The following is a 16,765-nucleotide window of genomic DNA, read 5'->3' as shown; positions in this document are numbered from 1 at the left end:
AAGTAGCATATCATGGCTTTTAAAATGCAAAACAAAATTTTAAGGAAACATAAGAGGGTTACTCTCACCTTTGTATATGCCATTCCAACCACCTTGTTGAATATTTTCTTCCCAAGCCTCTAAGTGTCCACCATGGTCAGAAGTAAAATATGTCAGAGTACTGTTTTTCAAGTTTTCCTTATCAAGAGTATCCAAAATTTGTCCTGTAAAGCAAAATCACTTATGTATCACTAACTTTTAAGTCAGGCAAAATTCTATTATACCATCTATTTTTGGTGATCTTGATTAGTTTGTGCATGACACTAATATTGTTAGATTATTTTATTAAATTAAAAACCAACTTTTCATAACATAATCCCAAGAATTGTGCAGATAAGAGAGCCTAAGAACATATTTTTATTGCTATATCCTTTAAAACACCTAAAGTTCAGATTATGAATTCCGATTCTTTCCAACGATCAGTTTTTCCCATACTATTTATCCATATTTATTTTATCAATACCTTTATTTGTAATTTTAATATGGAAAAACAAATTGAGGACAGCATAACCTCTGGTGATGTCTATTTAGGTACTCATATCAGCAGACATAACCCTGATTGATATTTCAATCAAATTGCTTTATTAATATTTTTAGTTTTAACCCTGGCATGTTGCAATGAGTTGCAAGTTGAAATTTTGAAAGAAGATGCCAGAAAATCCCATAAAATGAACACCTTAGTTACTGCAAATCAGGAGCTACTGAAACAAAAGCTCATGTACATCTTTATTGTCAATCATACTATGAACTATGATAGAAACTTAGTACACTTTTCTTAGTTTATGTTTCAACTTGTGTTGATTGTTTTTACTTTACTTAATATCATAATGGATCAGAATATTATAATTTCTTATAGTACCACTAAATGCTGTTTAAGAGCTGGCAGTATTTTTAATGTTTCAGGACCTTGCCAGTAACATTTTGATTAGATTATATTTTTATTTACCTTTATGACCTTATTTTACTTTTAATTCTATTTTATCTCATTAATTTTTTTCATTTTATTTCATTTTTATCTGCTTTGTGACTCTAGTTTTAGCTCAATAACTGAGAAAAAGTACTTTGATTCTGCGTCATTCTTGTAATTTTAAACTATTTTTTAAACACTTTACGCTCTGATATATTTACTTATTTATATAATGCAGAGCCTGCCAATAAACATAGTCAGATTTATTTAAGATATTTTTCATAAGATTGCACCCTTCCTACACTGGACAAATGATTTCTTGAAATGAACTGAGATTGCATGATGCTAAACTCATCAAAAAGACATCATTTATTTGCAATACTGCAGTAAGTAAAAAAAAATACTTTTTAAATCTTTATTTCAGAAAGCTCACCAAAATCTAAATGAAAGGTGTCTTTTGACAATTGCTTGATAAGAATAACAAGAATGTGGATATGCAGTAACCATGCTGTAAGAATCCAATTATATTTCACCGTTAATTATCAAATATAGAAACTCCTAATTCTGCCTTCTCTGGATTCTGCCATAAGAGGGAGAGAAGGGGGAGAACAAAGGGGCTTCATGGCCCTCACTTCCTTCAGTATACTTCTAAGGAGCTAAATGCTGAATGTGTGTTTATTGTAACCTCAAAGCGTTAGCACCAAAGAACCTTACCATAACAAAGAAGGTTATTTGCCTTTCATGTAGTTTATCTGAAGTCTCCCTCCAGACGGAAGAAAGAAAAAAGGGGGTGGAATTGTGATGCCTGAAACTATCACTGGAAGGGAGGTTGATTGGGTGGGACTACTGGGGAACCCCTTAAAACCTTGAATGGGAGGGCTTGGACCCCAAGTCCTTTCTAGCACACCTGCAACCACTTCTTCTTAATAAAGGATTCCTGTTGGAAGAATTATTCCAAGAGTTCTGTCTTCTTAAGATGCAAAGTGGGGTGGGTCCTTACATTAGACAGGACTTGCAAAATTAATCCACTTGGAAGGGAGACCCTTGCCGGGGGATTTTGCAAAAAATTTACCATGTCAGACAATGGAGCAAGAAAGGGGGAAAACTCCCTGGAAAGAGAGCCGCTGACCCAGTTGAAACCTTGCCAGATGTTGGGAGCCGAGAGGTCAGATTCCTCAGGGGAAGAAGTGGTGGAGACACGGGACCACAAGCCTCGCTGGTCAATGGGTGTTGGAAAGAAAAGTGAGTGGGGAAAGGAATCAAGAAAGGTGACCCTGAGACGGGGGACCAAGCAACCAGAATGGAAGCAGGAGATGGAGAAATCCATGCACGCAAGTGAAGAGGGAGGAAGCTGGGCACCGTACTCAGACTGGATCCTAGAGAAAGCTATTGACCTGATGAAGAGAACTCTCAGCTCCCTAGGAGAGGAGAATCCTGAGCCCTACGGCCGCCCCAGCTCCTGGAGCCGCAAAGGGAGAGACTCCGAGGGGGACGTGGAACCTGCAACCCCAGGGACATCTACTGATCCAGTAGCCCCCACCCCCTACCGGACCACAGATGGCAATCTGGACGGAAGACACTACCACCAACAACGGAGGCACCGATCCATTCCAAGACGTCCACCGTTGGAGGTGAAATTCAAAGGGGAGCCAACACGCTTGGGGTTTTTCCTAACCCAAATCCTCAGCTACATGGAGGAATACGGGCAGGACATTCCCAGCGACAAAGCCCGCATCCGGATCGTGCAATCTGCCCTGGATGGACCGGCTGCAGATTGGGTGGTGAACTTGCATGACTCCAATGCCCCAGAACTCAGTAACTTCAACCGTTTCATGTCCTCTTTGAGAAGACGATTTGAAGACCCCCCTGGCTGATCGCAAAGCCCGTGAAAGGATAAAAACGATGAGGCAAGGCAAACGCCCGGTGGCTGAATATACACAAGAAATCCGGGCCATTGCCAGCAAACTGAATTGGCCAGAAGACATCCTCCTTAGCCATTTCAAAGACGGACTAAACTATGATCTATATGATGCTTGCCTGCCCCGAGGGGACCCACATCGACTTGAGGAATGGTACGTCTTGGCAGAGGAAGCAGAGATCAACATATTGAAGAGGCACCGCCGAGGAAAACAATGGAGCCGCCCCCCGCCTGAGCTGACGCACAAACCGGTGAAATCATCGGCTACAGCCAAGAAGCAAATGGGGTGTTTCAAGTGCGGAAGAGAAGGGCATTGAGCTGTAGAATGCCACTCAAAGGCCCCCCAGCACAACCCAGACAGATCCCCAATCAACAAATCTGGAAAGTCTTCAGCTAAGCCAAAAGAAACTGCCATGAGAATGATGGAAATTGCAGAACCCCCCACTCTGCTCACCAAGGGGAAAGAACTCCAGCCTACACCACAGGGCCGGTGGATGCCTCAGATGACAGCTCGGAGGGCGAACCCCTGGTAAGTGGATGCATCACACCCATCTTCAAAACAGTGACTATATTAATCCCCCCCATGCCCGAAGCTGTGAAGGTGAAAGCCTTAATAGACTCTGGCTGCACCCGCTGCCTCATTAGCCCAACACTAGTGGGGAATCTGGGCATCCCATCGAGGAGACTGGAACAACCAATCTCATTTGGCCAGTTAGATGGATCCATAGCAGGGGGGGTGCCAGCTACCCTAGCCACTCTACCAATACACCTCTCCCTGGGCAACATGAAGAGGACATAACGTTTGTGGTGACCCCAGGTATGGAATGCCCAATGATTCTAGGGATGGAATGGTTGAAAAAATGGAACCCCTGGGTAAATTGGAGGACGACAGAAATCAAATTCCCAAAGGGGGACCCTATGGACTTAAAACCCCAAGGGAGGCTACCAGAATCAAGAATAGAAAAAGCATCCATAGGAGAGGAAAAAGGATTAACAGAAATACCAGAGGAATATAGAGACCTTGCTGAAGTCTTCAGTGAGGAAAGGGCGAATGAGCTCCCCCCCCACCGACCCACAGACTGTACCATTGAATTCAAGCCTGGGGCAAAACTCCCGAAGCCCAGATTATACTCCATGAGCCCAAAGGAGAAGGAGGAAATGGAAAGATTTATAAAAAAAAAACCTAGAGAGAGGTTTCATTGAGCCAGCCAAGCCTAAAGTGGCTGCCCCGGTCCTTTTTAGAGAGAAGAAGGATGGCTCTTTACGCTTATGCGTGGATTATAGGGCCCTGAATACAATCAGTGAAAGCAACCTATACCCGCTGCCCCTCATGAAAGACATGCTGTCACACCTATCGAAAGGGAAAATTTTTTCTAAACTAGACCTAAGGGAAGCTTACTATCGCGTGAGAATTAAGGAAGGGGACGAATGGAAGACTGCATTTAACTGCCCCATGGGGTGCTATCAATTCCAAGTCTTGCCATTTGGATTACAAGGGGGCCCTGCAGTCTTTATGCAATTAATCAATGACGTTCTAAGGGAGCACCTGTTTAAGGGGGTCCTTGTTTACTTGGACGACATTCTTATCTTTACTGAAACAAAAGAGGAACACGTCAACCTTGTCAGAGCGGTTTTAAAGAAGCTGCGAGCCGCCCACCTATATGCCAAACTCTCAAAATGCGAATTCCACCAGGAAAGGATAGACTACCTAGGTTATCGCATATCCCCCCAGGGCATTGAAATGGACCCAGAGAAAGTCAAAGCAGTATTAGAATTGGGCACCACCCCACACAAGAAAGCAACTACAAAGTTTCCTGGGCTTTGCAAACTTTTACCGCCAATTCATCCCCTCATTTGCCCAGATAGCCTTGCCCCTCACTAACTTACTAAAAACGAAGGGAACATCCTCAGTAAAACCTAGCCAGCCACTAACATGGACAATGGAGTGCCAAGCAGTGTTTGAGAGACTAAAGAGACTTTTTTCTGCCGAACCAGTACTAAGGCACCCAGATATGGACAAGCCCTTCATAATACAGGCAGATGCAAGTGATGTGGCAGTGGGGGCTGTGCTATTACAAGAAAATGATGATGCAGTATTGCAACCCTGTGCATATACATCCAAGAAACTCACGGAAACAGAACAGCGCTGGCCCGTATGGGAGAAGGAGGCTTATGGGATACGTTGGGCATTACTCACGTGGCGACAGTTCCTGGAAGGCAACAAAATCCCCTTCCAGGTGTGGACCGATCACAAAAATTTAGAAGCCCTGAAAACGTCCAGGAAACTCAATCCCAAACAAGCCCACTGGTCTCAGCATTTTCACCAGTTCCAGTTTAAGCTCAAACATTTACCAGGGAGAAAGAACTTCTTGGCAGATGCTCTATCTCGCATGCCTCAATATAACAGCGCACGAACCACAGACTCTAGACCAATAATGGCAGAGTCACAACTGGCAGCACCAGTAACCACAAGAACCGAAGCCAAATTAAAACCACAACTGGACAGCCAAACTGGAATTGAATTCAGAAAAAGTTTGGAAACAGATGAATGGTTCCAGAAAAACAAAAATGTGTGCACAATGAAAGACGGGTTGCCTTGGGTAGGGGAAAATTATATATACCAACAACTCAAAGAGTCACTTTCATGCAGCTTTGCCATGACACAAAATCAGCAGGGCATTTTGGATTTGTAAAAACTTTACATTTAATTAAACGGCAATTTTGGTGGCCATCCATGAAAAAGGACATAGAAAGTTATATAGCCAGTTGTCCAAAATGTGCCACGGCAAAGAGGTTGCAAGGGAAATTGCCAGGACTATTGCAAACAGTGGCAAGTCCCTCAGCCCCCTGGAGAGAAATAGCCATGGATTTTATAGTGGAATTGCCAGAAAGCAATGGGAATACTGTGGTCTGGACGGTCACGGACTTGTTTTCCAAACAGGTGCACTTTATCCCTTGCCAAAAGATTCCCACTGCAAAAGCCTTAGCAAAACTTTTCATCCAGCACATTTACAGATTGCATGGGGCACCCCAACGCATCATCTCTGACAGAGGGGTGCAATTTACGTCTGCATTTTGGAAGGAATTTTTGTCCCTCTTAGGAACCACTCTGGGACTGACATCTAGCCACCATCCACAAGGAAATGGGGGGGCTGAAAAAATGAACTCCGTACTTAAGCAATATTTAAGATGTTTTCTTAGTTTCCAGCAAACCGAGTGGGCAGACTTACTCCCTTTTGCAGAAGTTGCCTACAATAATGCAGTCCACTCCAGCACAGGTTACACTCCTTTTCAATAGCCACCGGTCAAAGTTTCAACCCCATGCCAGAGTTAACCCCAAACGAACCAACGATCCCTTCACTGAAAGAATGGATGAAAAAATTACAAAACACCTGGCCAATAGTTAGAAAAGCACTAGATGAAGCTAGGCAGGCATACAAAGCACAAGCCGATAAAAAAAGGGTTGAGCCTACACCATTCATTATAGGAGAAATGGTGTACTTATCTACAAAATACCTAAAGTCCCTACAGCCCTGTAAAAAACTTGGACCAAAATATATAGGACCTTTTCCAATTAAAAGAATCATAAATCCAGTAACAGTAGAATTAGAATTACCCAAAAATCTCAGGCAAATACACCCAATTTTTCATTGCAGCTTGCTGAAAAGAGAGCATCAGTCACCTCTACGGCCAAAAATCCCCCCCCACCACCTCCAATCATGGTGGAGGGTGAACAACACTTCGAAATAAAGGAAATCCTTGACTCTAGGAGATATCATGGAGCGACTCAGTACCTAGTTGCCTGGAAACACCTCCCTCCCTCACAAAACGAGTGGGTCCATAAATGTCATGTCAGAGCCCCGAAGCTATTGAAGAAGTTTCACACAGAGTATCCTAATAAGCCTGACTAACTTTTATACCTGTTTTGTTTCTTCCAAGTGGATCTCTCTTATTTTTGAGGGGGCCGGATGTCAGAATCCAATTATATTTCATCTTTAGTTATCAAATATAGAAAACCCCAATTCTGCCTTCTCTGGATTCTGCCATAAGAGGGAGAGAAGGGGGAGAACAAAGGGGCTTTATGGCCCTCACTTCCTTCAGTATACTTCTAAGGAGCTGAATGCTGAATGTGTGTTTATTGTAACCTCAAAGCGTTAGCACCAAAGAACCTTACCATAACAAAGAAGGTTATTTGCCTTTCATGTAGTTTATCTGAAGTCTCCATCCAGACAGAAGAAAGAAAAAAGGGGGTGGAATTGTGATGCCTGAAACTATCACTGGAAGGGGGATTGATTGGGTGGGACTATTGGGGAACCCCTTAAAACCTTGAATGGGAGGGCTTGGACCCCAAGTCCTGTCTAGCACGCCTGCAACCACTTCTTCTTAATAAAGGATTCCTGTTGGAAGAATTATTCCAAGAGTTCTGTCTTCTTAAGATGCAAAGTGGGGTGGGTCCTTACACATGCAAAAGAAACTATCTATACACTGACATTTTAAATTAACATCTACATAGGTGTGTCTGCCTAAGAGTTTATTCCATTGTTATCAGAAGGGCATATTTCAAAGTACAGGTAGTCCTCAACATCAGTTCCTTTATTGACCATTCAAAGTTACAGCATCACTTTTTTCACATGATCATTGCAACATCCCCATGGTCACCTGATCAAAATTCAGACACTTGGCAACTAATTCATATTTATGACTACTGCAGTGTTGTGGAGTCATGTAAATCACCTTTTGCAACCTTCTGACAAGCAAAGTCAATGGGGAAGCCAGATTCACTTAACAACTGTAGCGATTCTTTAACAGCTATGGCAAGAAAGGTCGTAAAATGGGGCAAAATTCACAACAAATGTTTCAGCAACAGAAATTTTGGGCTCAGCAGAAATTTTATTGCAGCCTTCCCCAGATCTGTCTCTTGCAATAATCCTGTCTCTGAGCTCTGCAGACAGTTCCTTTGACCTCATGGCTTTTGTTCTGCTACAGTATGCATTGTCAGCTGTAAGACCTTCTATAGAGAGGTGTGTGCTTTTCCAAATCATGTCCAATCAATTTAATTTACCACAGGTGGGCTCCAATATGTCAGCAATGATCAAGAGTAATGGGAGGCACCAGAGCTAAATTTCAAGTGTTGTTGCAAAGGGTCTGAATACTTATGCCAATGTGATATTTCAGTTTTTTCTTTTTAATACATTTACAGATATTTCTAAACTTCTGTTTTCACTTTCTCATCTTGGGGTACTGAGTGTAGATTAATGAGAAAAAATGAATTTCAGACTTCCGCTTCTGGTTCACGGCAGGCTCAGCCCCACGAAGAGCTGTCGCTCTTCGTTGGCTGTTTTCTCTCCACCAGTAGACCATTATGCAGGTTTTAAATCGCCCTGGAGGGGCGACTACCATCAAGGAGGCTTTTGCTCGGCTGCAGTGGAGCGGTGGCTCCCCCTACAGTCCGAGCTAACTCCGTAGAGCTGACAGAGAAGAAGATCAGCCAGTAAAATGGCTGATGACTTCGCTGTGCCAGCTGAAGTCAGAAAATCATCTAAGCATAAAGAACCACTGTGGTGAATCTGGGTGAGACCTTTCCTCCCTCTCTCCGTCCTGTCTATTTGCTTGTTTCCTGCAAAGAGCTTGCTTTTGGGATGACTTCCCTGTTCTAAGAAAGCGGCATCTGTCTGTTTGGGGAAAAAAAATTACTTTAAACAAAATTACAGAATAGCACATTATATTTTGAACTTTTTGGATATTGGGCATCCCTGGAAAGATTTGTAATATAGAGCATTATTTTACTTACTATACTGAAGATATTTGTTTTTTTCTGTCTCTTTCTTTGTCATTCTTAATGAGATAAAGGCTTTTAACATGCAAAGAAAAAACTTTCTATGGCTTACTGAGGACATCATGTGGCGAAAATATTTACTGCAATTCTAATGTCTTTGCTTTGGTGTTTGGAGATGGTTTTGACCTTCAGGAATTAAGAAGAAGAAAAGATAAAGGCTTGGAAACAGCTGTGGGTTGTGTTTGTGATTTAAAAATTGTGGAGGTGGATGTATATGGACTGTTAATAAATATAGTTTCCACAAAAAGATTAAAAGACTCTTTTACTATGGAAATAGAAGACTTTTACCCACAGCTTGACTATGAGCTGATATTGGAAAAAAATATTGGAAATGACAGAGGAGATGAGGTTATGGAGAAAAACTAAAAATTATTTTGCAGAACCACAAGCTGAGCCTCAAACTTTAAAAGACCAACCTATAGGCCAAGAAGAAGCCTATATGCAACAGTATACACAATCTGAAATGGAAGAAGAATTTACTGATCAACTGAATTCTGGACTGGATTATGAGCTGATATTGGAAAAAATATTGGAAATGACAGAGGAGATGAAGTCATGGAGAAAAACTAAAGACCATCTTCTAGAATCACAAGCTGAGCCCCCAATTTTAAAAGACCAATCTATAGGCCATGAAGAAGCTTATATGCAACAGTGTACACAATTTGAGATGGAAGAACTCACTGATCAATTGAACTTTAGAAGAGTTCTGGACCCAAAATCCCAGATTGAGACTTTAAATGACTACTCTATAAATCAACTAATTACTACAGAGGAGGATATTTCACAAGTCTATGTACAAATGGTAGAGAATTTTGAAGATCAAAAAATGACTATAAGTGAAGTATTCCCATTGCTAATATTAACAGGAATTGACAGCCAGATGCGATTGATTGAAAGTTATGACAACCTGGATAATCAAGCTGAAATTATAATATGGAATAAAATGGACTATATTGCTTACATGATACTGGAAGAAGGGGAAGAGAATTTTGATCAGATCGATTTGTTGATAAACATTGTACTCAAATACTGAGATTTGATGACATAGATGCAACATTATGGAAACTAGCTTGGTATAGAAAAAAAGCCAGAGTTAGATTTAAAAATGTGATTTAAAAAATTATTGGGTCAAAAAGGCTTTAGAGACCTGGACTGATTTGACAATCTAATTGAGTAAATGAAAGCAGTAAGATAATAATGGGTGTAATAATATGTTTGTCTTAGATATGATAGTTAATTTGGTTGAGAGTTAAATTTTACTTAACAGGTCAAAATGATTCTTTTTTTGTTTTTTTACTCTGTTTATACAGAAAACTATTTTGTAATAGCAGAAGAATTAGAGAGATCTATGATAAGAGAAGAAAGGGTACTAATTAATGATGTATTAAGAGATGGAATATATGTGAAAATATTAGAATATTATTCTTGGAATATTATGTGTGTTGTAGAAGGGATACCCAAAGTTTTATTAATATGTTTGTTTAAGATTAATTGGAATATCTTAATTGAAATTAGAGGAGCTTAAAAGCAGGCCTGTCAGCACAAGAGATTAAAGGTATAATGGGAGATGCTGTATCCCAAATCAGAGATGAAATGAAGCAACTTGTTACACAGATTAAATCTGAAATTAAAGAAGAGTTAAGTGGGATGAAGGTCTCATTAGAAGACAATAATACCATCTTGTGGCAAGATATAGTTGCAGCTGTATCAGGCTTGGCTACGGTGGTGGTGAAGCTGGACTCGAGAGTGGAGGAAGTGGCAGACAAAGTTGACTCTTTTGAGGATAAATTCCAAGATATGGAAAGGAAGATGGAGATTTCACAAGAAGATATCCTTATGTCTCAGTACAGAGAAATGGAGTATGCCCTGAGGATCAGGGGTCTTAAGGAAGACATGAATCAAGACCTGATGGAGATGGTGCTTACTGATTTAGCTGTTGCTATGAATATGGATAAAGGAGAATTACGCAGAGAAGTTGAAAAAATTTACAGAGTTAACTCCTGGATTGCGAAGCAGAAGAATTTGCCTAGAGATGTTGTGATTTATTTTACAAAGAAGTCTCTGCGCAACGAAATTATACAAGCTTTTTATAATAAGAGATTCCAGATTGCTGCCCAAGATATCATCATTTTAAAGGAAATCCCATTAAAAAATTTAAGAAACAGGAAAGATTTTGCTTTCCTAGTTAATGAGCTTAAAGCCAGATTGATGCCATTTAGATGGGAGATCCTGACGGGTATTGTTCTGAGCCATGCGGGGATGCGTTACAGGCTGAATACGGTTGATAAAGCTAAAGAGTTCTACAATACGGTCCTGGGTGCAGGCTCAGCTTCATCTGTTCAGAAACCATTGAGTGGCAAAGAGTTGGAACAGCAATCTGAAGCATTAGGTCTGGTCTCTGCTGGGATGCTGCAAGCTGAATGGCAACGTCAAACAGAGGTTAAAGAGCAGAGGATGACCCGTGCAGCATACAGACGTAAGGAGAAGGAGCAACGCAAGAGAGAGACTAAAGAATCTTCTTCCGAAAGTGTTTCATTGCCGGTGGGAGGAGTAAGACCCAAGAGTTCTGCAACACATGCAGCAATGGCAGATCTCCAGGCTCCTGGCTAAGGGAGATGGCAAAGTTCCTGACCTGGAATGTTAACGGTTTGAATTCCCCACAGAAAAGAAGGAAATTTTTTTACTATTTAAAGCAACATAACAATGATGTTATTTGCTTACAGGAAACTCATATTTTACTTAAAGATCAGAAGTATTTAGTTAACGCCCGTCTGGGATCTCATTTTGTATCTTCTGCTCCTGGGAAAAAGGGGGGAGTGGTTATCTATGTGAAGCAAAATTTACCAGCTTGTCTGGTAGAATCAGATCCCCAAGGAAGATATGTGATGATTGAACTTGGTTTATATGGTAAGAAAATACTTATAGTGGGACTATATGCACCAAATCAGCAACAGGAACAATTTTATAGATTGTTACATCAAAAAATAACTTTGCTGGACTATAGATCCGTGGTACTAATGGGTGATTGGAATGGTGTCTTAGATGTACAAAGGGATAAGAAAGGTTCTTCTCCTCTTTTTAAACAGGCAAAATTACCTAAAGCTTTTTTTGACATGAAGGAGGATTGGGAATTAAGGGATTACTGGCGGGAATGTAATCAAGAGGAGAGAGACTTTACCTTTTTTTCAGATAGACACCAATCCTTTTCAAGAATTGACTTCTTTTTGATTACAACGGACTTATACAATAGAGTAAAGAATGTAAAGATTTTTCCTAGATCGTTGACGGATCATAGTCCAGTTTGGATGGAGCTGATTCAAGAAAAAGAGGAGAGAAGATCCTGGAGGGTGAATGAAAACTTATTCAGACAAGAAAAGAATGTTCAAAAGTTAAAGGAGTGTTTAAAGGATTATTTTGCTTTAAATATGTATAAGGGGACTTCAATGTCAATGGTATGGGATGCAGGTAAAGCATTTATGCGTGGGATCTTGATAAAAATGAATAACTTTCATAAGCAAAAGCAGACTCAGAAACGTAAAGAATTGGAAGATGAAATTAAATTAAAAGAAAAGTCTTTGATTTTAAATCCTTCAGATGAAAGCATTAAAGAATCTATAAAGTTGTTAAGAACACAATTTAATATGTTGCTGGCGGATCAAGCTGCAACTAACTTATTGTTTATGAAACAAAATACATTTTGTAATGCCAATAAACCAGGGAGATGGTTGGCCTATCAATTAAGAAAGAAACAGAGACAGAGAATAATAGATAAAATAAATTATAAGGGTAAATTAGTTTTTCAGAAGGAATTGATCAAGAAATCCTTTTTAGACTATTATCAAAAACTATACAAATCTACTAATGTGCAAATCTTAGATATAAACAAATACTTAAGTGAGGCTAGTTTTCCCAAATTGACAGAGGATCAGAAACATGAAATTAATGGCTTAATTACTAAAGAGGAAATTGTGATAGCAATTAAACAATTGAAATCAGGGAAAGCACCGGGTACGGATGGGCTGACAGCTGTTTATTATAAAGCTTTAATGGAGGAGATGATCCAACCATTAGGTGATCTTTTTAATGATATCTTACAGGGCTCAGAGATTCCTCCTTCATGGCGTAGTGCTTTCATATCTTTGATTCCAAAGGAGGATCAAGATCTTACTTTACCAAAGAATTATAGACCTATATCTCTTTTAAATGTTGACTATAAGATATTTGTTAAAATCCTAGCAAATAGGCTTATGAGGGTTGTGCATCATCTTGTGCATAAAGACCAATCTGGGTTTATAACTGGTAGGTACATGAAAAACAATGTTAGACAAATCATTAATTTATTAGAATATTTAGACAAGAACAACCAAGTCCCCGCAGGGCTGATATTTTTAGATGCTGAAAAAGCCTTTGATCAACTGAATTGGCATTTTATGTTAAGAGTAATTGAAGAGATGAACTTTGGTGAAAAGATATTACAAGCTCTTACGGTAATATATCAAAAACAAACGGCACAACTTATTGTCAATGGAGGTTTGTCAGAGGTTTTTATAATAGAGAAAGGTACTAGGCAGGGATGTCCATTATCACCGTTGTTGTTTGTTCTAATACTGGAAATACTGTTGATCAAAATTCGAGAGTTGCAGGAAATTAAAGGAATAGAAGTTAACAAAAAAGAATACAAGTTAAGAGCTTTTGCGGACGACTTGGTGGTTACTTTGTCGCAACCTACCCATTCTGCAGTAAAGCTATTACAGTTGATCCATTATTATGGTTTGGTTTCGGGTTTTAAGATTAATGTTAATAAGACTAAAATCCTACCTAAAAATATGACTATTCAGGAGAAGCAGATTCTGGTTAACTTGACGGGTTTTGAAATTGTTAATAAGGTAAAATACTTGGGGGTGATGTTATCTGTTTCTAATGTAAAATTATTTAAAAATAACTATGAAAGGTTGTGGGCTAGTGTACAGAAGGACTTGAAGAATTGGGAGAAGTTGCAATTATCTCTCATGGGAAGAATTGCAGTGATAAAAATGAATATTCTACCCAAGTTTCTTTTTTTGTTCCAAATGTTACCGATTTTGAAGAATGAGATTAATTTATGTGAATGGCAGAAAGGCGTTAATAAATTCATTTGGGCAGGGAAAAAGCCAAGGGTTAAGTTTAAAATCATGCAAGACTTCCGTGAGAGAGGTGGACTCAAGGTACCGAATTTGAAATTATACTATGATGCGGTGGTTTTAACACTAATTAGTGACTGGGTAAATTTGACAAATCTTGAGATACTCCATCTAGAGGGATGGGATTTACTTTTTGGGTGGCATGCCTATTTAATATTCAATAAAAAAGTGGATTGGGCTTTTAAATCTCACATTATAAGAATTTCCTTACTTAGGATTTGGAGAAAATATTATAAAGGTGATTTTAAAGTACCAGTATGGGCTATACCTTGGCATGCGATAGAAGGAATAAAAAGAGGTGTTAAAATGGACATGGTGTCTTACAGACAGCTACTCAGATGGGATGGACAAAATTGGCAGTTAAAATCACGGGAAGAGTTAGCACAAGAAAATATTATTTATTCTTGGTTTCAATACAGGCAATTAGTAGACAGATGGAAGGTGGATTGTAAGGTGGGTTTTCTTAGAGAAGATGAAAATTTTATTAAGCAAGTGAAGGATCAAAGACAAACTCATATTAAGAGAATTTATGGGGTTCTAGTTGAATTGGACTCAGAAACGGAATTAATTAAAGATTGTATGATTAGATGGGCGCAGAACTTTAGTGAACCAGTTCCATTGGATACCTGGGAAACCATTTGGGTGAGAAATGTCAAATTTACACAAGCACAGAATTTAAGGGAGAATTTTTATAAAATGTTTTATAGATGGCACCTTGATCCACAAAAAATGTCTTTCATGTACCCTGACTTACAGCCTAAATGTTGGAGATGTGGTTGTTTGGATGCTACCTATTATCACATTTGGTGGTCGTGCAGAGAGATAAAAGCCTTCTGGATTAAGATATGGTGGAATATTCAGAGAATTTTTAGAAGGAGGGTAAAATTTACTCCACAATTATTTTTGCTAGGCATAGTTACTGATTGTGATACAAAGGAGGTTATATTGATGTTAAATTTGATTACAGCCGCAAGGCTGTTAGTAGGACAATACTGGAAGAAGGAATCTTTGCCTACAATGCAGGAATGGTTCCTTAAAGTGTCTTATTTGGCGGAAATGGCAAAGATTTCAGCTTTTTTAAAGGAACAAACGCAAGAGAAATTTCTTGCTGTTTGGGATAAATGGATAAAATTTATACAATTTAAATTGGATATAAAAAATATCACATAGCTTTTTCATAACTTTTATTTTTATATATATATACATATATCTCAGTGTTATATTTTCTTTTTATATATATATATATATATATATATAACTTTTTAAATTCTTTTTTAATTAAGCCTATATTCTGCTCTGGGAAGCTCAGGGGGGGGGGAAGGGGGGGTGTTTTGGGGGGGGTCGGGGAAGGGGAATTTTGTTATGTCATGTTTAGCTTTTTTGTATATGTTGTTTTTCGTTTTTGTATTGTTATTTTGTTTTTTTGTAAAAATTTATAAAAATTTTCAATAAAAAAAAAAAGCAGGAGTGATTTATGTAGATGTAATAGTAGGGATGATTCTGTGGATTGATTGAATTTTAAGAAGAAATAGATTAAACTAAATTTATTATATCATGTGAGGGAAATAGAGGGAGGAATTTTTAAGGTATTAATTTTAGTTTTATATATATATATGACTTGTTTTGCTATGATTGATTACCCTTTCACCACAGTGTTTTCCTGAGCACTTTGATGTTAAAATTAAAAAAAAACCCAATGTGTATTTAAAAAAGAAGAAAAAATTAATTTCAACAACTGTAGAATCAGGATCCAGCATAACAAAATTAACAAAAGTATGCTTTTACATAAATATTACATAATTCTTACTCTTAGTATAACATTTGAATGAGTTAATTGCTTTATTAATTGTAGTTACACATATAGATACACAATTTTGAGGTACTGTATATTTTGATATACTGTATATTCCGGCGTATAAGGCGACCCGGCGTAGACGACCCCCGTTTTCGGCGCCGAGTCACATGCCTAGAAAGTCGTCTTATACGCCAGAAACTACCATAATTTCCGGCGTATAAGACGACTCGGCGTATAAGATGACCCCCGGCTTCAGCGCCGATTTTAATGCTTGCAAAAGTCATCTTATACACCGGAAAGTACGGTATATGACAGCCTAGAAATAAAATCAATAATATAACTAAGATGTACCTACCCACCATCCAATCCATCTCTTCTACATTGTCACCATATAATCCATGATTGCTCTTGCCAATGAAATTTTCTGTAGTAACCAGAGGTGTATGAACATGCAAGAAAGAAACTAGGAGGAGAAATGGACCTTGTTTCTTTCTAAAAAATAAGGAAATGTTGCCTTTAATAATTATTCAATGAAATTATTTGGGGGAGGGGCAATTAATATTTCGCAAAACAATTGTACTATTAATACTTGATGCTTTGAACCAAACCACCAATAATCCTATGTTCTCATTTATGAAAATTCAATATGCTTCCTTGTTTCTGTAGTATTTCAAGTTTACTTGCTTTGTAAGGGATATATTGTATTTCCCAGAAAATAAGATCCGATTTTATATATTTTTTGGCACCAAAAGATGCATTAGGACTTATTTTTAGGGAATGTCTTATTTTTTTGGGTGGAGCTGCCCCACATGCCCGCATCTGCACACTTCAGGGCCCCCCGCAGCCAGGCCACACCCTGCTCTGTGACCTCCCCTACCCGTTCAATGACCCAGCTGCCTGCCTGGCTCTTCCCTTTCACTCCCCTCCTGAGCCAGACTGCCATGCTATGGAGGATGGGTGGGGGAGGCTCAGTCACCTTACCTGGTCCCCCTCTGCCGTTTCGGTGCAAGGAGAGTGATGGCAAAAGGTTCCATTGCTGCTGCATCTGCTGCTGGAGGGGCTTTCTTTGGTCTCCGCCACCCACTTCTCC

The 16,765-nt window shown here is 39.2% G+C and overlaps 1 protein-coding gene across 4 annotated transcripts in view; it reads right to left on the bottom strand.

Moving 5' to 3' along the window:
* LOC120308288 (arylsulfatase D-like) overlaps positions 1-16,765 on the bottom strand; it is a 55,316-nt gene that overhangs the window by 16,896 nt on the left and 21,655 nt on the right. For all 4 annotated transcript variants that reach the window (XM_039344154.1, XM_039344156.1, XM_039344157.1 and 1 more), the window contains 2 exons: positions 16,031-16,167; positions 69-203 (listed from right to left, as the gene is read on the bottom strand). In XM_039344154.1, the coding sequence (XP_039200088.1) occupies positions 69-203; positions 16,031-16,167 (272 nt within the window). The remainder of the gene's footprint in view (positions 1-68; positions 204-16,030; positions 16,168-16,765) is intronic.

The sequence above is a fragment of the Crotalus tigris genome, unplaced genomic scaffold, assembly GCF_016545835.1.
Source record: "Crotalus tigris isolate CLP2741 ecotype Arizona unplaced genomic scaffold, ASM1654583v1 scf7180000017893.383635, whole genome shotgun sequence".
NCBI classification, from domain to species: domain Eukaryota; kingdom Metazoa; phylum Chordata; class Lepidosauria; order Squamata; family Viperidae; genus Crotalus; species Crotalus tigris.
This window is presented reverse-complemented; position numbering and strand designations above follow the sequence as displayed.